The sequence below is a fragment of the Somniosus microcephalus genome, chromosome 16 (assembly GCF_052327205.1).
Source record: "Somniosus microcephalus isolate GS21.2 chromosome 16, FLI_Smic_1.0, whole genome shotgun sequence".
NCBI classification, from domain to species: domain Eukaryota; kingdom Metazoa; phylum Chordata; class Chondrichthyes; order Squaliformes; family Somniosidae; genus Somniosus; species Somniosus microcephalus.
In genome coordinates this window covers 75,472,793-75,498,107 of record NC_141002.1, presented here as the reverse complement: position 1 = coordinate 75,498,107, position 25,315 = coordinate 75,472,793, and the positions used below count along the sequence as shown (strand labels likewise).

Here is a 25,315-nt window from a genome sequence, read left to right as displayed (position 1 = left end):
CCCATGATCTGGCAAATTTTGGTGGGGTCAGCAACATAGGTCCCGGTAGACACATCCCAACACTTATACTGCAATATACCCGCCCCATGGATTTTCAGGCCCCCATTTGTTTTCTAAAACTAGATCTAAAATCTGTCTATCAGCAGTTGGAACTCAACGAGAAAAAAGCTGCTCTGTTGAAGCATTTGCCACACACATTGGTCTGAACAGATACAAAAATCTAAAATTAAATATATCTTCAGCAGTAGAGATATTTCAAAATACCACCCAATAAGTTATTCAAGGAATTTTGAATGCAGGCGATGACATAAGAACCCAACCAAGCCAAAAATGATGCATGCCTTTGCAACGTCCTTCACAGGCTACAGGAAAATAGCCTTACGCTCACAGGTGAAGTGTTAGTTTGACTTTAACATTGGGGGGAGCGGACACAAGAAACATCCGCCCCACTTTCAGCAGAATTTTCAAAAGGTAATAAAGGATCAAGTAATGCCTGCCAGAAAATGCCGACTTTACATCATCAGGGCCTCAAGCATTTTTGTGCTAGAATCTTCAAGTGGGAAGACAAGTATGATCATGAACTTCTTCAGATCAAGCTATCACTACTTTGTCATAACTAAGAATATTTTGGTCCAGTCTTCACAAAGCACGGAATATCAACATACCTCAAGTAGGTCAAAACAATCCACAATGCTGCAGCTCCAAGTAACACGTTAGAAGCTGGTATATTTCTAGGCATCATTATTTATTGCACCTGTTTAATCTCCAATCTGGCTATATTACAAAGCCATTGCAAGAGTTAGCAGCTAAAGTACAAGCCTAGAAATTACTCTTTTGGCCTCTTGAGGTGTATCCCTGATTCCATTACAAATCCTGGGTCAGGGTAATCTGTATAATATGAGTGACTATTTTTAGCACTACTAGGACAGTCGCTTCAATAAATGGAGGAATTTTATTACAGCACCTTGCCGCAGTAAATGAGGGTAACTGTGCCAAAGAAAGATCTTTTAAAATTGAATGCAAAACAGCATTTCAAATTTGCCACTTTCTCAACAGCAATTGATTGCTTTTCTGTTGATGCAAACGCCGTCTTTTAAATGATTCTTTCCCCACTTCTGCCAAGATCAAGCCTGGAGTACTAGTATGCCTGGTTCATGCAGGCATGCATTATGTCAGGGGCAATAGAGGTGGGACTAATGAGATTTTGGATGGATGACATTACCTCACAAGCACTACTTCTTCCAGTGACATCCACATTGGGGGGAGGGGTGAACGGTTAAATGCAAGAAATGCCCGTCCCCAGTTCCAGTGGAATTTAAAATTGGTAAAAAAAGGGGCAGAACCAGTAATCACCTGCTCGATAAGCATAATCACGGGTCTTTGAAGAACAAGCAGACACTAACTTGTCATAAAATGTTGCTATATTTTGACACTAATAGGCTATGTTGATGCCAGTCTGGTGGGTGTAGGAGCTACCCTTATGCAAGAAGATGACTTTAGTTCAACTAGACCTGTTATCTATGCCAGATATTCACTTAATCCCACAGAGAAATGCTACAGTCAGATTGAGTGTGAAGCTGTGCAACAAATCCATCTACGCAGCAATGATTGCAACTTTCATTTGTGTATTATCACATGGTTTGTCACATGGCTTAGTATGAGCATGCTCAGTTCACTCTGGCCTAATAAACAAGCACATGGACTAGCAATGCTAATGCTCATGCAGAATTGTCTGTGCTTCGCCTTCACGTGTATGTATACACAGCAACAGTGGCGTTGATTCTCACACGTACAGAGGTAGCGTGCTGAGTCACTGTTTGACAGAATCGGGACAATCATGGCTGTGCCTGTGGGATTCATCAGAAGCCTCAACATGAATGACCAAGCTTGTGAATCATTCAGTTCTTCCATTGAGCGAATGGAGATGTTATTTAAAGCCAATAACATTATTGAGACCTAAGGTGCAGATGAGAATGTTTAAGCTCAAAATAAAGTAATTTGTGAATGGAAGAAAGCAATTTTTCTAACGGAGATCGGGCCAGATGTCTACGGAATGTTGACAAACCTCGCACTAGGGAAAGCGAAGGATGTGTCGTTTGAAGACATTGTCGAGAAACACGAGGACCATTTCGACCCAAAGTCGTTAGAAATAGCAGAGAGCTATAAGTTTGGCACCAGAAACCAAAAATGAAATGAAACCATCAGTGAGTATATTGTAGCTCTTAAGAACCTGTCTTTGCATTGTAACTTCGGCACAGTTTTGGATCGTGCATTGTGAGATAAGTTTGTGTGTGGACTGGTGGATGAGCACACACAGTCCAAGTTACTGAACACTCTGAACCTAACATTTGTCATAGCATGCAAAATTGCCCTACCTATGGAGATGGTGCCTAAGAATGCTAGGGAGCTCCGTCCAACTCAAGTGACGAGTGCAGCTGAGGTCTACAGTCACAAAGCCACCGCCGAACCTAAAGCTGTGAGACCGAGTCAAAAGCACGAGAGCAGTTCAGTGAATTGTTATCGCTGCAATGGGAATCACTCACCATAGTCCTGCCAATACAGAAATGCAAAGTGTTTTCACTGCCAGAAGCAAGGCCATATTTCAACAGCTTGCAGAGCTAGATCTAAAGCAGGAAGTAAGAACCATTTTGAATATTGAAGTGAACACGCCTGATGTTGAAGAACTAGGCATCTACAGTATCTATGCCAGTAGCAGCAACGTTAGCAGTCATGAAAAAGACTTCCATACAAAACTTTTGATCAAAGAGCAATATATTGATATGTGTATCAGCACGGCAGCGGACTGCTCTATCATGAGTAAGGACACATATAAGAGTACGTTTAATCAAGTACCACTTACAAAGAGTACTGTAGAGTTAAAAACCTACTCCAGAGAAATCCTAGAGACATGTGGACAAATGGAATGTACAGTTCAACACAATAGCCAGTCAGTAAAGCTGCCTATTATTGTAGCGAACTATAACAACAGGCCACCTCTCATGGGCAAAGACTGGTTCAGAAAGTTGAAACTAGACTGGAAAAACGTCTTCAGTGTAGATGCTTCAAAGAAGCGACTCAACACAATGCTGAACAAGTACAAAAGCATGTTCACAGACAGTTATGAGGGCATATCCGCATCAAGTCCAACGCGAAGCCTATCTATTGCAAGGCAAGGCCGGTCCCCTATGCGTTAAAAAGTCAGGTGGAGGACGAGCTAGCGAAGCTTAGAGAGAACAGAGTGCTAGTAAAAACTGACAAAAGTAAATAGGCTACCCCGATTGTGGTAGTGCCCAAAGCAGACAAAACTGTACACTTGTGCGGTGACTGCAAAGTTACTATCAACCAAGCAGTTGACGATGAGCCGTTACAAACAGCGAAAGATTTGTATGCAGCACTCTCTGGGTCAAAGGTTTTCTCCAAGCTTGACCTCAGCTGAATGTTGACAAAGAGAGTCAACAGTATCTCACCATCAACATACACAAGGGACTACTCATACACCAAGCTGCCGTATGGTGTAAAGTCCTCCTCCAAAATCTTCCAGGCTACAATGGATAAGATTTTACAAGGAGTTCCAAATTGCTTATGCAATCAAGATGATGTGCTGATCACAACAAGCAGTGAGGAAGACAATCTAGAAGTGTAAGATGTAGTGCTTCAAAGGTTGAATGCCCATAATGTCAAATTGAAAAGGAGCAAATGTGCTTTTGTGCAGCTCAAGATTGTATACCTTGGTCTGAAAGTTGATGCAAATAGCATGCAACCAGTGAAGGAAAAGGTTGATTCTGTCATCAATGCTCCAAAACCATAGAACATGTCTGAGTTAAGGTCTTTCCTTGGAATGGTCCAGTACTATGCATGTTTCTTACCTGAGTTAGCGACCATGTTAGCTCCATTGCATGAGCTCCTCAAGAAGGATGCCCAGTGAAAGTGGACGAAAGTGCAACAGGATGCTTACAACACTTGTAAGAGAAGCCTCTCTAGCGATGCCCTACTTGTGCAGAGCTTAAGTTAGCGTGTGGTGCTTCCAGCTATGGTGTGGGAGCTGTCATAAACTACGTAATAGATGACGGCCAAGAGAAACCAATCGTGTTCACACACGAACCCTCACAAAGAGCGAAAGGAACTATGTGCAAATTGAAAAGGAAGCACTCGCCATAGTGTTTCGAATCAAGTAATTCCAACAGTTCTTGATCGGCAGAAAATTTACCCTGATAACCGATCACATACCACTCCTAGCAATATTGGGGCCCAAATCTGCCATCCCTGCAACATTGGACAGTGTTGTTGTCACAATATGACTACAGGATTGAATATCACACTTCAAAGCAAAACGCAATCGCAGATGCTTTGTCCAGGTTGTCACATGAGAACTCGTGTTGGGAGTGAAGCTGCGATTTTCACACTAGGTGCAGATGACAAAGACTTTCCCGTGAATGCAACTCAAATTACAGATGAGACTCAAAAGGACTCAGTACTAAAAAGACTGTCTGAAAACACCTTGAATGGATGGGCTGATCAGTGTATGGACACAGAATTGAAACTATTCCATAACCATCATACTGAATTGTCTTGTGAGCAAGGTTTTATCAAGTGGGGAAACAGAGCGGTGGTACCTACTTCTTTGAGAGATAGAATTCTGGCCGAACTTCATACTGAACATCCAGGGATTGTCAGTATGAAATCAATTGGAAGAAGCTTTGTTTACTGGCCTGGATTGGACAGTGATCTTGAACACATACACAAGTTTGACTCAGTTCAGACTTCAGTAACTGAAGTACCAGGTTCAAACAAGTCCGAGATAGAAACAGGATCATCTTTGAGTTCGGAACCAAAACAAAACAGCCCGAAAATTGGTTCAACACCAAAACCTTCTGTAAGGCAGTCAGGAAGGCTCCGCAAACCTGTTATTAAACTGGATTTGTAGTTCATTTGTAGGATTTGTAGTTCATTTAAAAGAAAAAAAGCCAGGAGTTTTTGTTATGTGGTACATGTAATGCTGGAAAAGGTGGGACCTTGGTTTTGTTGTATTTGAGAGGGGATACATACATTTTTTAAGAGGGAAAGCAGTGTAATGTATTATCACATGGTTTGTCACATGGCTTAGTATCAGCATGCTCAGATTGCTCTGGCCTAATAATCAAGCACATGGCTCAGCAGCTCATTGTGTCTCTGTCCATCATTTGTTCTACCCACATATATTACAATATAGCATCTTTAACATAGAAAAACATACAAAGTCACTTCACAGAGGCAATAAGGAGAAAATGGATGCTGAGCCAAAGAAAGGAGTTTAAGCAAAGCGTCTTAAAGCTAGGTCAAAGAGGTGGATTTTAAGCAAGGCCTTAAAAGAGGAGAGGGAGGCAGAGAAGTGGAGAGGTTTAGTGAAGGATTTCCGAGAGCCTAGACATGGAAAGCATGGCTACCATCAGTGGGGCAAAGAGGGGGTACACTAAAGCTCTGAGTCAGAGGAATGGAGAATTTAGAGTGGGGGTCATAGCACTGGTTATGGAAAGTTATGGAGACAGGGAAGAGGGATGTAAACAGATAGAATGAGAATTTTAAATTTGAGTCAATAAATCAGGAGCAATTGTAGGTTATCAAAGACAGGGATTATGGGCAAGTGGGACTTGGTGCAGGAAAGGATGGGACAGCAGAGTTTTGAATGAGTTGAAGTTTATGGAGGGTGGCGGATCAGAAAAGCATGGAGTCGGAAGGTGACAAAGGCATAGATGAAGGTTTCAGGGGTAAATGGGCTAAAGTAAGGACAGAGAGAGGCAATATTATGAATGTTTATGTAGGTAGTGTTTGTGATGAAGAGGATATGGAGCCAGAAGTGATTACATCTCAGCAGCCTATGATCCTTTCCAAGCCACAGTTTAAACCTTCTAGCATCCCTAGCTAATCATTAGTTATCACCCTGGAAATCATAATCCTGCTGAGGACATGGCGCACACCCAGATTTGTATGCTGGCATATTTGTTGCATTAGGTCCAGATGCTTGATGTCTCCAGGATTTCAGAGTGAACTTTGTAAGGGCTGGAACTCTGCTTGTCCTTCAACGTAAAGGAGGTGTAGCCAGAAGACGGGAATTTCCTATTCTTTGAATCGGTAATTCTTTCTCCCCCTACATCGGATATGGTTATTCAGTGCTGTGACTTGTACAAACCTAATGACTGAATGTACACTGATTATTGATCATTATTTTTTGTCTAATGTTAAGACATGGCCACATTGACAGTTGTGTGCGCAGATTCAACCCACATATAAACCAATACAGTACAAACTAAAATTAAAGTGAGCTCTCGCTCAGTTTTAGACCCTAGTACCCAGACCTATTCCGTTATTTGACCATTTTGTAGATCCCAACGGCTAATCCATGAAGCAAGTAGCTGGTTAATTAGATAAGGTGCTGGCTTATTTCTACATCAGCTATCCTAGCCTTTACCCAGCATTTTTCACTGCATTCATTTTAATGAATCTGTAAACACATTTAGAAACAATTGCCTGGAATTTCTGTGGGGGTTCTCTGGTGGAAGATCGGTGTTTACGGTGTTTCTCCAGGGTTTCCGCTGAAGTTATGGCAGGAGATGTTTACAGATTTACAAAACTAAGGCACAGAGGAAAATATCAGGTTGATATTCTGTCTGGTGTGGCGTACCGATCACAGAAAGGACACAATCCGCTTTTCGGTCCGCAGACTATAAATCAGGCGTCATGCCTTTAAGAAGGATCACACCTTTAAGAAACTCGATCTGCAACATAGTTAAGCCCAGAGCGGGGGAGGAGCAGTCGAAGCTGTGGACTGATGAAAAGCAGTCAGACTTGGTGTAAGCTCTGACGCCATTTTGTGTTCAACATGTGGCCTCAACAATTAAACCTTTTCTGTTGAACCTCTCCGAGTTCAGTATTTTTTGCTAGGAGTACGTAGACTCCTACATTGGTGACCCCGACGCTCAGGACGACTCCTAAGTGTAACCATGGCTGACACAAACGCAGTTTCTGTGAAGCTGCCGGAGTTCTGGGAGTACCTAGCCACCGCCTGGTTCCTTCAAGCCGAATCGCAATTCCGACTCCGCGGCATCACCGCTGACGCAACGATGTACGACTACCTCCTCGCCTCCCTGGGCAGCTCCACAATCACAAAAGTCTGGACAACACTACAAGACCCTCCGGAGGAAGGCAAGTACGCACATCTCAAGGCCGCGCTCCTTAAAAAATTCACAGCCTCCCAATTTTTGCGCAACTGCCACCTCCTCGACCTCCCGGGCCTTGGTGACTCCACGCCGTCAGACTTGCTCTCACACATGCTTGCTCTGACCGACGAGAAACCGCCCGGCTCCCTCTTCCGCACGCTCTTTATCCGCCAACTACCTCCCAGCATCCGCCCGGCGATCGTGGCGTCCAGCCTCACGGACCTCGAGGTCCTGGCCAACGAAGCCGATAAGCTCCTGTCCGCCGGCTCCAACCACGCCGTCACCCCCGACCTGGCCTCCGCAGCGTCGGCGCGCACTCCACCCTCTATTGCGCGGCCACACAGCTCGGCCACGAGGCCCCCCAGGCCCCCACGTCCCCCAAGCCCTCCGACCCAGGGCTACTGCTACTTCCATACCAGGTTCGGCGCACGGGCACGCCGCTGCAGCCATCCCTGCATGTTTCCAACCGCCCCCACACCGGCCTACACGATGGCCGTGGAGCAAGCAGGCGCGCTGCTGTACATTACGGACAGCGCCTCCGGACGCCGTTTCCTATGCGACACAGGCGCACAGCGCAGCATCATCCCCGCGTCCGCCCTCGAGATCCAGCGAGGCGGCCGCAGCCCTGCGCTGGCTGCCGCCAACGGCACCGACATCCGGACGTACGGCACCCGCACCGTCACCATCGACCTCGCAGGCCGCCGCTACCACTGGGAGTTTATCACCGCTAAGGTGCTCTCCCAGCTCCTCGGTGCGGATTTCTTGTGTGCCCACGGCCTGTTGGTCGACATGCCTCGGCGCCGCCTCGTGGACATGAACACCATGTCACCTATCCTGGGCGCCATGGCCCCCCCCAACCCGCCGAAATGGCGTGGCAGTGCCGCGCCCGCTCAACGGACGACTACTCAGCCCTCCTGGCTGAGTTCCCAGCCCTCACCAACCCGACCTTCTCCGCGAAAGTTGCTAAGCACGGGGTAGAACACTTCATCCCCACCACAGGCCCACCGGTGTATGCCCACGCCCGCAGGCTGGACCCGGCCAAGCTGGAGATCGCGCGGGCCGAGTTCGCCACAATGGAACAGCTCGGCATCATCCGCTGCTCCAACAGCCCCTGGGCCTCCCCACTCCACATCGTCACCAAACCCGACGGGGGATGGCGCCCCTGCGGGGACTACCGGCGCCTAAACGACGCCACCACGCCGGATCGGTACCCCATACCGCACATTCAAGACTTCTCGGCTAGACTGGCCGGCCGCTCAGTCTTCTCCAAAGTCGACCTGGTGCGCGGTTACCATCAGGTGCCAGTCCACCCCATGGACGTTCCCAAGGGGGCCATAATCACCCCTTTTGGACTATTCGAGTTCCTCCGAATGCCCTTCGGCCTCAAAAATGTGGCCCAGGCCTTCCAGCGGCTCATGGACTCAGTCCTCCGGGACCTGAAGTTCCTCTTTGTCTACCTGGATGACACCCTGGTAGCTAGTTCCTCCAAGCAGGAACACATCGAGCACCTCCGCACCCTGTTCCAGCGGCTCAGTGAGCACGGGCTCATCATCAGCCCAGCCAAGTGCCAATTCGGCCTCAGCAGGATTGAATTCCTCGGCCACCACATCACGCAGGACGGAGCCATTCCCCTGCCCGCCAAGGTGCAAGCCGTCCAGCAGTTCCCCCGGCCTACCACCATCAAAGGCCTCCAGGAGTTCTTGGGGATGATCAACTTTTACAACCGCTTCATTCCCGAAGCGGCCTCCCTCATGTGGCCCCTATACGAAGCCCTCCGGGGTAAGAAAGACAGAATGGCGATCGAGTGGTCGGCGGACATGTTGACCGCTTTCGACTCGACCAAAAAGGCGCTCGCCGATGCCACCATGCTCGCTCACCCACAGCCCAACACCAGGGTGGCCCTCACCACAGACGCCTCCGACCATGCGGTCGGCGCCGTGTACGAACAGTGGGTCGACGGGGCCTGGCAACCGCTGGCCTTTTTCAGCCGCCAACTTCGCCCCCCGGAGGCCAAATACAGCGCCTTTGACCGCAAGCTCCTCGCACTGTACCTGGCAGTCCGCCATTTTAGATTTCTTCTGGAGGGCCGCCCCTTCACCGCTTTTGTCGACCACAAACCACTGACATTCGCGATGGCGAAATCTGCGGACCCGTGGTCAGCCAGGCAACAACGCCAGCTCGCCGCGGTGTCCGAATTCACCACGGACATCCGGCACGTCTCCAGTCGAGACAACGTGGTGGCCGACATGCCTATCCCGCCCCACCGTCCACGGCGCCCACCTGGCAGTGGACTATGCTCAACTGGCAGCGGAGCAACGCACCGACCCCGATCTGCTCTCCGTGCCCACAACCCTCCCAGGGCTGCAACTGACCGACGTCGCCTGCGGCCCGTCCGCCGTCACAGTCAAATGCGACACCTCCTTGGCGCAACCCCGCCCCGTAGTCCCGGCGTCCTGGCGAAAACGGGTGTTCGACATCGTCCACGGCCTCTCACACCCCGGCACCCGCGCGTCCATTAGACTGGTGGCCAACCGATTTGTCTGGCGCGGCCTGCGCAAAGATGTGCGCGTCTGGTCCAGATCCTGCATAGCTTGCCAGCGTGCCAAAATCCACCAGCACGTCAAAGCCCCACTCGAGGAGTTCACCGTGCCAGAAAGAAGGTTTGACCACGTCCACATCGACCTCATCGGCCCCCTGCCGCCATCACAAGGTCACACGCACCTGCTGACAATCGTGGACCGTACCACCCGCTGGCCCGAGGCCATTCCACTGACGTCCACCACCACCGCCGACATCGCGAGGGCGTTCATCGGTACCTGGGTCGCTCGGTTCGTCGTCCCCTCCGACATGACGTCGGATAGAGGCCCGCAGTTCACCTCTGATCTGTGGGCCACCATCGCCCGAAACCTCGGGGTGGCCATTCACCGCACCACGGCTTACCACCCCCAAGCCAACGGACTGTGCGAGCGATTCCACAGGTCCATGAAGGCGTCCCTCCGCGCCAGCCTCGAGGACGAGGCTTGGATCGACCGCCTCCCGTGGGTGCTACTTGGCCTACGCTCCGCGGTCAAGGAAGACCTGCAAGCCTCGGCGGCGGAACTCGTGTATGGCCAGCCGCTGCGCGTACCCGGAGAGTTCCTGCCCACCGCCACGACCCCCTGGTCGGCTGACCAGCAACGCCGCGCTTTCGCCAACCGAGCACAACAGTTCGCTCCGGTACCCACCGGCCGGCACGGCGAACCAGCAACCCGCGTACCACCTAGCCTGCACATGGCCAAATTGTTTTCGTGCGCCATGACGCCCACCAAGGACCTCTACGGCCCCCATACGACGGACCCTACAAGGTACTCCAGACGGGGAACAAGTTCTTCCTCCTCCAAGTGGGCGGCAGAACTGACAAGGTGTCGGTCGACCGGCTCAAGCTGGCGCACCTAGAGCCCGATGAACCCGTTCAAGTGGGCCAACCCCCACCGCGGGGCAGACCGCCTAAGAGCCTGACGCATCCGACCGCCCCGCTCCCGACACCAACCGCCAAGAGCCGTTCCGGCCGTGCCATCAAGCCGCCATGCCGGTTCGTACACTCCCTACTAGCGGATTCTGGGGGGAGCTGTGTGGCGTACCGATCACAGAAAGGACACAATCCGCTTTTCGGTCCGTAGACTATAAATCAGGAGTCATGCCTTTAAGACGGATCACACCTTTAAGAAACTCGATCTGCAACATAGTTAAGCCCAGAGCAGGGGAGGAGCAGTCGAAGCTGTGGACTGATGAAAAGCAGTCAGACTTGGTGTAAGCTCTGACGCCATTTTGTGTTCAACATGTGGCCTCAACAATTAAACCTTTTCTGTTGAACCTCTTCGAGTTCAGTATTTTTTGCTAGGAGTACGTAGACTCCTACACTGGTCTTGATTAGCATGAAACCAGATTAACAGTTGGTTACATCTTTACATTGCAATTAATTGGACTTCATTGTCACAGTGTCCACAATGCACTATGGTAAACTTAGCATTTGTATGGCTTCTCTGTTATTGTCATGAGCACCGAGCCGATCTATCTTGCTATATGTTTTTGCGGACTACCAAAATCCTGATTCTGTAGATAGTATCATTATTCATTGCCGTTATGCAAGACACTAGACCAATAACTTTTGCTGTTTTCCTTAAAAGTTAAAAGAAAAAAAAGGATTAAAGGAAACAAAAAGGTAAGAAAATGAAAAGAGAAAAAAGCAAAATACTGGTAGCCCAGCATGTTTGGACACTAAAGGTAATTTTGGAAGTCTTCCTCTTGATGGGGAATCTTGCTCGCAGGCAACGTTTATAGGAGATTTGGGAATATGAAAGTCATACACAGAGCACACCCGAGTTCCTGACAAGAGGGCAAGGGTCCCTGCCAGTCGCAAGAACTCATAAAATTCGCCCTACTAACTTTTCTCGTCTAGGTCTTGAATTCTAATCTGACCTAGCCAGATGGATTTTTTCCCCATAAGCTCCAAATCTTTATCAAAAAGCCTGAGCTGCAAACTGAAACCTAATGTTCAAAAATGCTTCATCCAACATCATGCAACATTGCAAAAAATAGATAGTCACCCTCACAACTCCATCCTTAGCATCCTATTTGCATCTTGCTCGATAATCATAATTAGATAGCTTCATTTAATTTCTTACCGTCAATATTTATGAAAGAAAAAACTGCATTGGAGCGGTTTTACTTTCCATTAAACGCTGTCTGGTTATATATGTGGCTGATAGGTTTGAGTGCTAGTTGGGAGTCCTAACAGTTTAACATGAATATTGCTGCGGTACCAGGTTGGAATATTGCATTATTATTAATTCATCAAAGAATCAACTGAATCTGAATTGTACTGAGTTTACGTCAGTACGGAATTAGAAGATACCCATGACAGAGGCAAAAGTAGACTAAATTGAAAAATTTTGATTACCTAATCAGTATTAACATTGGACCTAATTAATCAATTATGGAACTATAATGTTGAACTACATCAGTTCAATAAGTAGCACTACAATGCATTTACACACAAAAATGCCTACAATTTATACAAATCTGTTGTGTTTTGTCTGAAGGTGAGGGAACGTCTACGAATTGCTCTGGAGAGGGTATCCACACTGGAAGAGGAATTGGCAACAGCTAACCAGGAGGTAATAAGTTTAAACACAATTCTCTTTGGTGAGACGATTTTTGCCTTTATTTTACCACATACCATGTGACTTACATGAAAATTACATGAAATGTCACCAAATTATGAGTTAAGCTCAATAGACTGCTGGCCAAACTCCACTGCTACCAACGTGTGATCGCAGCAACTTATCATGTCACTAAGAATAGAATCAAATGGGGGTTGATGATAGGCAGCTATATTTGTTTATGATATATCCCTTTGGACCTGAATTGTGAAATCTATAATGGCCATTTGTGCATTAGGTTATTCTGACAAGGTTTTATCTAACAGCATTTAAAAAGACAAACCGCTCGTCGTTTCATGGAGCATTTAATATTTCAATGATTTTCCTTTGCGCATTTAACAACAATAAAACTTTCTTTTTAGAAATGAAGGGGTAATTTCACAAACGTGCTCTCCCATTGGGGAAGCCACAATTGAACACAGTGTGGGTCAATTATTAGACTACTGCATTGAACAAAATTGTATTATTTTATTAATTCATGGAATGTGGGTGTCGCTGACAGAGACAGCATTTATTGTCCATCCTAATTGCACTTGAGAAGGTGGTGGTGAGCCATCTTCTTGAACTACTGCAGTCCATGTAGTGAAGGTACTCCCACAGTGCTGTTAGGGAGTGAGTTCCAGGATTTTGACCCAGCGACGATGAAGGAGCGGCAATATATTACCAAGTCAGGCTGGTGTGTGATTTGATGGGGAACTTGGAGGTGGTGGTGTTCCCATGCGCCTGCTGCCCTTGTCCTTCTAGGTGGTAGAAGTTGCCGACTTGGGAGGTGCTGTAGAAAAAGCCTTGGCGAGTTGCTGCGGTGTATTTTTATAAATACACACTGCAGGCATGTTGTGCCAGTGGTGGAGGGAGTGAATGTTTAAGGTGGTGGATGGGGTGCTGATCAAGCGGGCTACTTTGTCCAGGGTGGTGTCGAGCTTCTTGAGTGTTGTTGGAGCTGTACCCATCCAGACAAGTGGAGAGTATTCCATCACACTCCTGACTTGAGCCTTGTAGGTTGTGGAAAGGCTTTTGGGAGTCAGGAGGTGAACCACTTGCTGCAGAAAACCCAGCCTCTGACTTGCTCTTGTAGCCACAGTGTTTATGTTGCTGGTCCAATTAAGTTTCTGGTCAATGGTGACCTTCCTGGATGTTGATGGTGGGCGATTCAACGATGGTAATGCCATTGAATGTCAAGGGGAGGTAGTTATACCCTTTCTTGTTGGAGATGGTCATTGCCTGGCACTTGTGTGGTGCGAATGTTACTTGCCACTTATCAGCCCAAGCCTGGATGTTCTCCAGGTCTTGCTGCATGTGGACACGGACTGCTTCATTATCTGAGGAATTGCGAATGGAACTGAACACTGTGCAATCATCCGTGAACATTCCCTCTTCTGACCTTATGATAGAGGGAAAGTCATTGATGAAACAACTGAACATGGTTGGGCCTAAGACACTGCCCTGAGAAACTCCTGCAGCAATATCTTGGAGCTGAGATGATTGGCCTCCAACAATCACATCCATCTTCCTTTGTGTTAAAAACAGAAAATGCTGGAAATATTCAGCAGGTTAGGCAGCATCTGTGGAGAGAGAAACAGAGTTAACCTTTCAGGTCCATGACCTTTCATCAGAACGGGAAAAGGTTAGAGATACAACAGGTTTTAAGCAAGTAGAGAGGAAGGGAAAGGGGGAGGGGGGGAAGAACAAAAGGGAAGGTCTGTGATAGGGTGGAATGCAGGAGAGATTAAATGACAAAAGGGATGATGGTGCAAGGCGAAAGGAGGAGGTGTAAATGGGCATATCAAAAACATCAGCAATAGCTGCCATCCAAAAAAATGGGGGCAGAAGTTATAATCTGAACTTGTTGAACTCAATGTTGAGCCTGGAAGTGCCAAATAGAAAGATGAGGTGCTGTTCCTCCAGCTTACGTTGCGCTTCATTGGAACAGTGTAGGAGGCCAAGGATAGAGAGGTCAGAATGGGAGTGGTTCGGACCAGGGACCAGCGAGGAGGAGCCCGGTATAAAAACCGGCGCGAGCAGCGAGGCCTGACCAGTTCGGACCAGGGACCAGCGAGGAGGAGCCCGGTATAAAAACCGGTGCGAGCAGCGAGGCCCGACCAGTTCGGACCACGGACCAGCGAGGAGGAGCCCGGTATAAAAACCGGTGCGAGCAGCGAGGCCCGACCAGTTCGGACCAGGGACCAGCGAGGAGGAGCCCGGTATAAAAACCGGCGCGAGCAGCGAGGCCCGACCAGTTCGGACCAGGGACCAGCAAGGAGGAGCCCGGTATAAAAACCGGCGCGAGCAGCGAGGCCCGACCAGTTCGGACCAGGGAGCAGCGAGGCTTACCAACTCAGCAGCGGGGAGAGAGGTAAAAAGTATTCAGAGTGTGACGTCACCAGGGAGCAGGTAAGTGATTGGTTGGTGAGTATTTCTCTTTTTTAAACTTTAACTCTGTGGTTTTTAGTTGCTCAGGACTTTCTGGTGTAGCGGGGACTGTTGGTAAACCATACAAGCGCCTTAGAGTTTATCTTTAATTGGTGGTAGTGAATTAATTTAAATTAATTAAAGGGTAAGTCATTTCAGGACAACCCAGCCCCGTGTTATGCTCCTCTTGCTCTATGTGGGAATTCAGGGACACTGCCTGTGTCCCTGATGACCATGTGTGCCAGAAATGCATCCAGCTGCAGCTACTAGCAGACTGCATTGTGGCGCTGGAGCTGCGGATGGATGGGCTTTGGAGCATTCACGATGCTGAGAGGGTCGTGGATAACACGTTTAGTGAGTTGGTCACACCGCAGGTAAGGGCTGCACAGGCAGAAGGGAAATGGGTGACCATCAGGCAGAGCAGTAGAGGCAGGCAGGTTGTAGGGGGTTTCTCTTGCTCGTTCTGGTCTCCTACCAGGCTTCGTGCAATAATTACCCTTGAGTGGTTCGACCCACTCTTCCCTACGGTTCTAGACCTTGGACTTAGGTGCAGGGAACTGTAGTGCAGAGAAAAACTCAATAGACCAGGTTGAATAGCACGAAATGGATGCTTTTATTATTAAACAGTTTGCAGCATTATAGAATACATGTCATAAGCACAGATTAAAGTAACTACAAGCATGCACATATCTATAAACTTAACTCTATGGAAATGGGAAACACACGGCACATCGTAAAAAGGGGAAACACATTACGATTACCCTTAACCCCCTCCCCTAGACCTAAACTAAGTTTCGACTTGAGGAACTCGGGATCATGCTCACCACTTTCAGATTCGCGAAAAGGGGGTACGCAGCCTTTTGGCACAGCTTTCCGTTGTCACGTGGATTTGGAAACTTCTGGCGCAGTTTGTTTTCTTCTTACGCGATGAAGCAGCAGATACAGCCTTGATGAGCGCTTGTCATGGATGAATCCGTTAAGCCTGTGTTACCTTTACTGAAAGGCTGCCGAAGAACTGGATGCACCTTGGAGACTCTGCTACCGATGTGATATTGTAGAAATGGATGCACATGGAAGGTCCGTTACCGAATGGGATGTTGAGGCACTGGAGTGCTAGGCCCTGAGTGTCTTCTTCTCCGGCCTGGGTCGTCGATCTCCCGATGGTCTTCCTCGGGGCAGGACGCTGGTCCCAAAAAGCTTTCTTTATGCAGTCATAATGTCCTTCTGAGGGTGTCTTCTTCTTCGGCCTGGGTCGTCGATGATCTCCCGACAAAGGTACCCGGGCCACCCTCCTTCGTCTTCCCGTCGTGGCCGAGCCTTGTTTGGCCGAAGAGTCCGTCCCGAAGCGTTCTCAAAAGAAGAGACGTCCTGAATTGAATCGTAACTACTGAATCGTGTTCCCGAAGCGTGAATCTGAAGCGAAGCGCGCTGATGGACCTTTCAATCCACTGTTATACCTTTTTGGGACAGTCTTATCTCCCGCCAAATCATAGTCCAGTCTTTGTAATATTTTTGGCGGGCAGAAATCTCTGCAGGGGCGCTTTGTCTTTGCAACGGGAGCCGATGATAGCTTAACTGGCCTTCCTGGGCCGATAATGTCTTTTTCTTTGTCACCGTAACTCGGTTCGTATATTGATCGGTCTGGAGATTGCCCTTGATGGCTGTTAAACGGTTTTCCTTTGCACAGTAAATGGGTTTAAGTGTTCATTCAATTGTCCGCCCATTTCTTGATGGGCCTCATCCTGTTACCCAAAACTGTCCTGTACCTAGAATCTAATTAGTATGTATGCTCAGTTCCATGAGTTTCGGTTTCCCGATACTGGCTTTCGCGGGCTTACTGTCCTCAATCCACAAGCCTGTCTGGCTTGCAGTAACAGAAATCAAATGGTCTCAGAAACTGATCACGAGGTCCGGCAGCCATTTTGTATGCCCTTTTATCAAAGGTTTTTCTGTACAAGCTTCTTTTGGTCAATAAACTGTCTTATTAACCCTATTTTCTTGCGTGATTAATTACTGAAAATTTCGAATCTTACAGGTAGTGCAGGGGACCTCTGTGGCCATCCCCCTCTCAAACAGGTATACCGATTTGGATACTGTTGAGGGGGATGACTTACCAGAGGAAGGCAGCAGCAGCCAACTTCCTGGCACCAGGGGTGCTTCTGCTGCTCAGGAAGGGAGGAAAAAGAGTGGGAGAGCAATAGTGGTAGGGGATTCTATCGTAAGGGGAACAGATAGGCGTTTCTGTGACCGTAGACGTGACTCCAGGATGGTTTGTTGACTCCCTGGTGCCAGGGTCAAGGATGTCACTGAATGGCTGCAGGGCATTCTGAAGGGGGAGGGTGAACAGTCAGAGGTCGTGGTTCACATTGGGACCAATGACATGGGTAGGAAGAGGGATGAGGTCCTGCAGCAAGAATTTAGGGAGCTAGGTAGCAGATTAAAGAGCAGGACCTCAAAGGTTGTAATCTCTGGATTACTCCCAATGCCACGTGCTAGTGAGTATAGGAATAGGAGGATAGAGCAGATGAATGCGTGGCTAAAGAGTTGGTGCAGGAGGGAGGGCTTTAGTTTCCTGGATCACTGGGCCTGCTTCTGGGGAAGGTGGGACTTGTACAAGTCGGACGGGTTGCACCTGAACCAGAACGGGACGAATATCCTTGCGGGGAGGTTTGCTAGCACTGTTCAGGGGGGTTTAAACTAAAATGGCAGGGGGTTGGGAACCTGAGCAGGGAGACAGAGGAAAGGGAAACAGGGATAAAAGCAAAAGATAGGAAGGAGAAAAACAAAAGTGGCAGTCAGAGAAATCAACAGTTTAAATCAAACGTGGCCACAGTAAATAATAATTCTAATAGGTCTAAGAGCGTTAAAAAAACAAGCCTGAAGGCTTTGTGTCTTAATGCGAGGAGCATTTGTAATAAGGTGGACAAATTGGCTGCGCAAATAGAGGTAAACGAATATGATTTGGTTGGGATTACGGAAACATGGCTCAAGGATGGCCAAGACTGGGAACTCAACATCCAGGGGTATTCGATATTCAGGAAAGATAGGCAAAAAGGAAAGGGAGCTGGGGTAGCATTACTGGTTAAAGAAGGGATTAATACAATTGTAATGAAGGATATTAGCTCTGATGATGTGGAATCTGTATGGGTAGAATTGAGAAATACTAAGGAGAAAAAAACATTAGTGGGAGTGGTATATAGACCTCCCAACAGTAAGGCGGAGGTTGGGGATGGCATTAAAAGGGAAATTAAAGAAGCGTGCAATAAGGGCACAGCAGTCATCATGGGTGACTTTAATCTACATATAGATTGGGCCAACCAAATTAGTAACAATACTGTGGAGGAGGAATTCCTGGAGTGTTTACGGAATGGTTTCCTGGACCAATATGTCGAGGAACCAACCAGAGATCAGGCCATCTTAGACTGGGTATTATGTAACGAGAAAGGATTAATTAGCAATCTTGTTGTACGAGGCCCCTTGGGTCGGAGCGATCATAATATGATCGAATTCTTCATTAAGATGGAGAATGAAGTAGTTGACTCAGAGACTAGGGTCCTCAATTTAAATAAAGGAAACTACGATGGTCTGAGGAGCGAGTTGGGTAGGATTGATTGGGGAATGGCACTCAAAGGGTTGACGGTGGATAGGCAATGGCAAACATTCAAAGACCGAATGGATGAGCTACAGAATTTGTTCATCCCAGTTTGGCATAAAAATAAAACAAAAAAGGTGACTCAACCGTGGCTAACAAGGGAAATTAGGGATAGCATAAGATCCAAGGAGAGGACATTTAAATTGGCCAGAAAAAGCAATAATCCTGAGGATTGGCACCAGTTTAGGATTCAACAAAGGAGGACAAAGGGATTAATTAAGAAAGGGAAAATAGAATATGAGAGTAAGCTTGCAGGGAACATAAAAACTGACTGTAAAAGCTTTTATAGATATGTGCAGAGAAATAGATTGGTGAAGTCAAGCGTAGGTCCCTTGCAGTCAGAATCAGGGGAATTTATAATGGGAAACAAAGAAATGGCAGACCAACTAAATTCATGCTTTGGTTCTGTCTTCACAAAGGAGGACACAAATAACCTCCCAGAGATGCCCGGGAACATAGGGTCTGATGAAAGGGTGGAACTGAAAGAAATCAGTATTTGTATGGAAATGGTGTTAGGAAAATTGATGGGACTGAAGGCCGATAAATCCCCAGGGCTTGATAATCTACATCCCAGGGTACTTAAGGAAGTGGCCCTAGAAATAGTAGATACATTGCTGGTCATCTTCCAGAACTCGATAGACTCTGGAACAGTACCCATGGATTGGAGGGTAGCTAATGTTACCCCACTATTCAAAAAAGGTGGTAGAGAAAAAGCGGGGAATTATAGACCGGTAAGCCTGACATCGGTAGTGGGGAAAATGCTAGAGTCTATTATCAAAGATGTAATAGCAGAGCACTTGGAAAGCAGTGACAGGATCAGACAAAGTCAACATGGATTTACAAAAGGTAAATCATGCTTGACTAATCTACTGGAATTTTTTGAGGATGTAACTGGTAAAATAGATAAGGGAGAACCAGTGGATGTGGTGTATTTGGACTTTCAGAAGGCTTTCGATAAGGTCCCACATAAGAGATTAGCGTGCAAAATTAAGGCACATGGGATTGGGGGCAAGGTATTGACTTGGATAGAGAAACATAGAAGATAGGAGCAGGAGTAGGCCATTCGGCCCTTCGAGCCTGCTCCACCATTCAACGAGATCATGGCTGATCATCCAAACCCTAACACCCGGTCCCTACACCGACAGCCATCCCACCCAAGCCCTATCCCCGTAACCCCACGTATTTAATCCCCCCTAACACTAAGGGCCAATTTTTTATCATAGCCAATCAACCTACCCCTTTGGATTGTGGGAGGAAACCGGAGCACCCGGAGAAAACCCATGCAAACACGGGGAGAATGTGCAAACTCCACACAGACAGTCACCCGAAGCCAGATTTGAACCCGGGTCCCTGGCGCTGTAAGGCAACAGTGCTAACCACTATGCCACCGTGCTGCCACTGGTTGGCGGACAGAAAGCAAAGAGTTGGAATAAACGGGTCGTTTTCCGAGTGGCAGGCAGTGACTAGTGGGGTACCGCAAGGATCAGTCCTAGGACCCCAGCTGTTCACAATATATATTAATGATCTGGACGAGGAAATTGGATGTAATATCTCCAAATTTGCAGACGACACAAAGCTTGGTGGGAGGGTAAGCTGTGAGAAGGATGTCGTGAAACTCCAGTACGATTTGGACAGGTTGGGTGATTGGGCAGAAACATGGCAAATGCACTATAATGTGAATAAATGTGAGGTTATCCACTTTGGTGGCAAAAACAGGAAGGTAGATTATTATTTGAATGGCAATAGATTGGGAGAAGGGGAAGTGGAAAGAGACCTGGGTGCTCTTGTGCACCAGTCGCTGAAGGTAAGCATGCAGGTGCAGCAGGCGGTTAAGAAGGCAAATGGTATGTTGGCCTTCGTAGCAAGAGGGTTCGAGTACAGGAACAAGGATGTCTTGCTACAGTTGTACAGGGCCTTGGTGAGACCGCACCTTGAGTATTGTGTGCAGTTTTGGTCACCTTACCTGAGGAAGAACGTTCTTGCCATGGAAGGAGTGCAGCGAAGATTCACCAGGCTGATACCTGGGATGGCAGGAATGACGTATGAGGAGAGATTGTGTCGATTGAGCTTATACTCACTGGAGTTTAGAAGATTGAGAGGGGATCTCATCGAAACCTATAAAATTCTGTCAGGTCTGGACAGACTAGATGCAGGAAGGATGTTTCTGATGGCCGGGGAGTCCAGAACCAGGGGTCATAGTCTAAGGATAAGGGGTAAGCCATTTAGGACTGAAATGAGGAGGAATTTCTTCACCCAGAGAGTGGTGAACCTGTGGAATTCTCTGCCACAGAGGGCGGTGGAGGCCAGTTCATTAAATATATTCAAGAATGAGTTGGATATATTTCTTAAGGCTAAAGGGATCAAGGGATATGGGGAGAAGGCAGGGACAGGGTACTGAATTTGGATGATCAGCCATGATCTCATTGAATGGCGGAGCAGGCTCGAAGGACCGAATGGCCTACTCCTGCTCCTATCTTCTGTGTTTCTATGAAGCATTAACATGACAGGCGACCGGAAGGTCGGGATCAATTGATTTTTGAGGTGTTCCGCAAAATGGTCACCCAATCTACGTTTGGTCTCACCAATGTTCTGTTGACGACACCTTCCATCACTTTGCTGATAATTGAGAGTAAGCTGATGGAGCAGTAATTGGCTGGATTGGATTTGTTCTGACAGGACAAACATGGGAAATTTTCCAATTTTCAGGTAAATGCCAGTGTTGTAGTTGTGCTGGAACAGCTTGGCTAGAGTTACGGCTAGTTCTGGGGCACAAGTCTTCAGCACTACAGCCGGGATATTGTTGGGGCCCATAGCCTTTGCCATGTCCAATGCATTCAGCCGCTTCTTGATATCATGTGGAGTGATTGGCTGAAGACTGGCATCCGTGATGATGGGGACCTTAGGAGGAGGCCGAGATGGATCATCTACTTGGCACTTCTAGCTGAAGATGATTGCGAATGCTTCAGCCTTGTCTTTTGCACTCACATGCTGGGCTCCACCAGCATTGAGGATGGGGATGTTCATGGAGCCTCCTCCTCCCATTAATAGTTTAATTATCCACCATCATTCACAACTGGATGTAGCAGGACTGCAGAGCTTTGATCTGATCTGTTGGTTGTGGGATCGCTTAGCTCTGTCTATAGCATGCTGTTTAGCTTCACCAGGTTGGCACCTCATTTTTAGGTATGCCTGGTGCTGCTCCTATCATGCTCTTCTACACTCCTCATTGAACCAGGGTTGGTCGCCTGGCTTGATGGTAATGGTAGGGTGAGGGTTATGCCAGGCGATGAGGTTACAGATTGTGGTGAAATACAATTCTGCTGCTGTTGATGGCCCACAACGCCTCATGGATGCCAAGTTTTGAGCTGCTAGATCTGTCCTGAATCTATCCCATTTAGCACAGTGGTAGTGCCACACAACACGATGGAGGGTGTCCTCAGTGTGAAGACGGGACATTGAAGACCCTCACCCAGAGTACATTCCATGCCCTTGCTACCCTCAGTGCTTCTTCCAAGTGGTGTTCAACATGGAGGAGTACTGATTCATCGAGCTGAGGGAGGGCGGAAGGTGGCAATCCTTGCCCATGTTTGACCTAATGCCATGAGACTTCATGGGATCCAGAGTCAATGATGAGGACTCCCAAAGCTACTCCCTCCTGACTGTATACCGCTGTGCCGCCACCTCTGGTGGGTCTGTCCTGTCCCACTGGCAGGATCAACCCAGGGATGGTGATGGAGGAGTCTGGGACGTTGGCTGAAAGGTATGATTCTGTGAGCACGACTATGTCAGACTAGACAGCTCTCCCAGTTTTGGCACAAATCTCCAGATGTTAGTGAGGGTCGACTGGGCTGAGCGTGCCTTTGTCGTCTTTAAATCCGATGCCTAGGTCGATGCCGGGTGTTCCGTCCGTTTTATTCTTTTCATAGCGGCTTGATACAACTGGCTTGCTAGGCCATTTCAGAAGGCAGTTAGGAGTTAATCACATTGCCGCGGGTCTGGAGTCATATGTAGGCCAGACCATAGAAACATAGAAGATAGGAGCAGGAGTAGGCCATTCGGCCCTTCGAGCCTGCTCCGCCATTCAATGAGATGATGGCTGATCATCCAAATTCAGTACCCTGTTCCTGCCTTCACCCCATATCCCTTGATCCCTTTAGCCTCAAGAAATATATCCAACACTTTCTTGAATATATTTAATGAACTGGCCTCCACCGCCCTCTGTGGCAGAGAATTCCACAGGTTCACCACTCTCTGGGTGAAGAAATTCCTCCTCATTTCAGTCCTAAATGGCTTACCCCTTATCCTTAGACTATGACCCCTGGTTCTGGACTCCCCGGCCATCAGAAACATCCTCTCTACATCTAGTCTGTCCAGACCTGACAGAATTTTACAGGTTTCGATGAGATCCCCTCTCAATCTTCTAAACTCCAGTGAGTATAAGCCCAATTGACACAATCTCTCCTCATACATCATTCCTGCCATCGCAGGTATCAGCCTGGTGAATCTTCGCTGCACTCCCTCCATGGCAAGAACATCCTTCCTCAGGTAAGGTGACCAAAACTGTACACAATACTCAAGGTGCGGTCTCACCAAGGCCCTGTACAACTGCAGCAAGACATCCTTGTTCTTGTACTTGAACCCTCTTGCTACGAAGGCCAACATACCATTTGCCTTCTTAACCGCCTGCTGCACCTGCATGCTTACCTTCAGCGACTGGTGCACAAGAACACCGGGTTAGGACGGCTGGTTTCCTTCCCTAAAGGACATTAGTGAACCAGATGGGATTTTACAATAGTCTGGTAGTTTCGTGGTCACCAATAATGATGCTAGCTTTTTTATTCCAGATTTATTTAATTAACTGAATTTAAATTCCCGAACTGCAATGGTGGGATTTGAACTCATGTCTCTGGTTCATTAGTCCAGGCCTCAGGATTATTAGTCCAGTAACATCTTCTTCTTCTTCTTAGGCAGTCCCTCGGAACTGAGGATGACTTGCTTCCACACTAAAAATGAGTTCTCAGGTGACTGATGAGTCCAATGCGGGACCTACAGTCTCTGTCACAGGTGGGGCAGACAGTGGTTGAAAGGGCGGGTGGGTGGGGTGCTTGGATTGACATGTGCTCCTTCCGCTGTTTGCGCTTGGCTTCCGCTTGCTCCTGGCGAAGAGACTCGAGCTGTTCGGTGTCTTCCCAGATGCTTCTCCTCCACTTTGTGCGGTCTTGGGCCAGGGATTCCCAGGTGTCGGTGGGGATGTTGCACTTTTTCAAGGAGGCTTTGAGGGTGTCCTTGAAGCGTTTCCTCTGTCCACCTGGGGCTCTGATGCTGTGTAGGAGCTCCGAGTAGAACGCTTGTTTTGGGGGTCTCGTATCGGGCATGCAGACGATGTGGCCCGTCCATCGGAGCTGATAAAGCGTGGTCAAAGCTTCGATGCTGGGGATGTTGGCTTGAGCAAGAACACTGACTTTGGTGTGCCTATCCTGCCAATGGATTTGCAGGATCTTGCGGAGGCAGCATTAGTGGTACTTCTCCAGTGCTATGAGGTGCCTGCTGTACATGGTCCATGTCTCTGAAGTAGACAGGAGGGTGGGTATCATTACTACTCTGTAGACCATGAGCTTGGTGCTAGGTTTTAGGTCCTGGTCTTCAAACATTCTCTTCTGCAGGCGACCAAAGACTGCACTGGCACACTGAAGGCGGTGTTGGACTTCGTCATTGACATCTGCCCTTGTTGTCAGTAGGCTCCCGAGGTATGGAAAGTGGTCCATGTTGTCCAAGGCCTCGTCATGGATTTTGATAATCGGGGAGCAGTACTGTGTGGCGGGGGCAGGTTGGTATAGGACCTTTGTCCTACGGATGTTTAGTGTAAGGCCCATGCTCTTGTATGCTTCAGTGAAGGTGTTGACGAAGGTTTGGAGTGCGACCTCAGAGTGTGTGCAGACGCAAGCGTCGTCTGCATACTGTAATTCGATGACAGAGGATGGGACGACCTTGGATCTGGACTGGAGGTGACGGAGGTTGAACAGTTTCCCGTTTGTTCTGTAGATTAGCTCCACTCCAGCGGGGAGCGTACTGAGGGTGAGATGGAGCATTGCAGCCAGGAAGATCGAGAAGAGCGTTAGTGCAATGACACAGCCTTGCTTGACTCCGGTCCGTACGTGAATTGGGTCTGTGGTGGATCCATTGGTCAGGATCACGGCTTGCATGTCGTCGTGAAGCAGGTGGAGGATGGTGACAAACTTTTGAGGGCAGCCGAATTTGAGGAGGACACTCCATAATCCCTCACGATTGACAGTGTCGAAGGCCTTTGTGAGGGCAAAGAAGGCCATGTATAGCGGTTGGTGCTGTTCCCTGCATTTCTCTTGTAGTTGACGTGCGGTGAAGATCATGTCTATTGTGCCCCTTAGTGGGCAGAATCCACATTGCGACTCTGGGAGGAGCTCTTCAGCCACTGGGAGAAGGTGATTGAGGAGGATTCTTGCGATGACTTTCCTTTTGGCAGACAGCAGGGAGACTCCTCTGTAATTACCGCAATCGGACTTGTCACCTTTCTTGAAGATGGTCACAATTACGGCGTCTCTGAGATCCCCTGGCATGCTCTCCTCCTTCCAAATAAGAGAAATGAGTTCATGTATTCACGCCAATCATGCTTCTCCACCATCTTTTAGTGCCTCGGCGGGCATTCCAACTGCTCCTAAGGCCTTGTTGTTCTTCAGTTGTCAGATGGCCTTTTCAACCTCATGCTGGGCTGGGGTTGTGCTGAGGTGGTGGCGGGTAGCATGTTGCGGGATGGAGTTGAGGACACGCACGTCAAAGACAGAGTCTTGGTTAAGGAGATCTTCAAAGTGCTCCTTCCAGCGGGC

General features: G+C 48.1%; 1 protein-coding gene across 1 annotated transcript in view; it reads left to right on the top strand.

The window, feature by feature from the left end:
- The window catches only part of ppfia2 (PTPRF interacting protein alpha 2), a 368,545-nt gene that overhangs the window by 31,947 nt on the left and 311,283 nt on the right, over positions 1 to 25,315 (top strand). Inside the window, exon 3 of the mRNA XM_086009289.1 lies at positions 12,275 to 12,349. Coding sequence (XP_085865415.1) covers positions 12,275 to 12,349 — 75 coding nt within the window. The remainder of the gene's footprint in view (positions 1 to 12,274; positions 12,350 to 25,315) is intronic.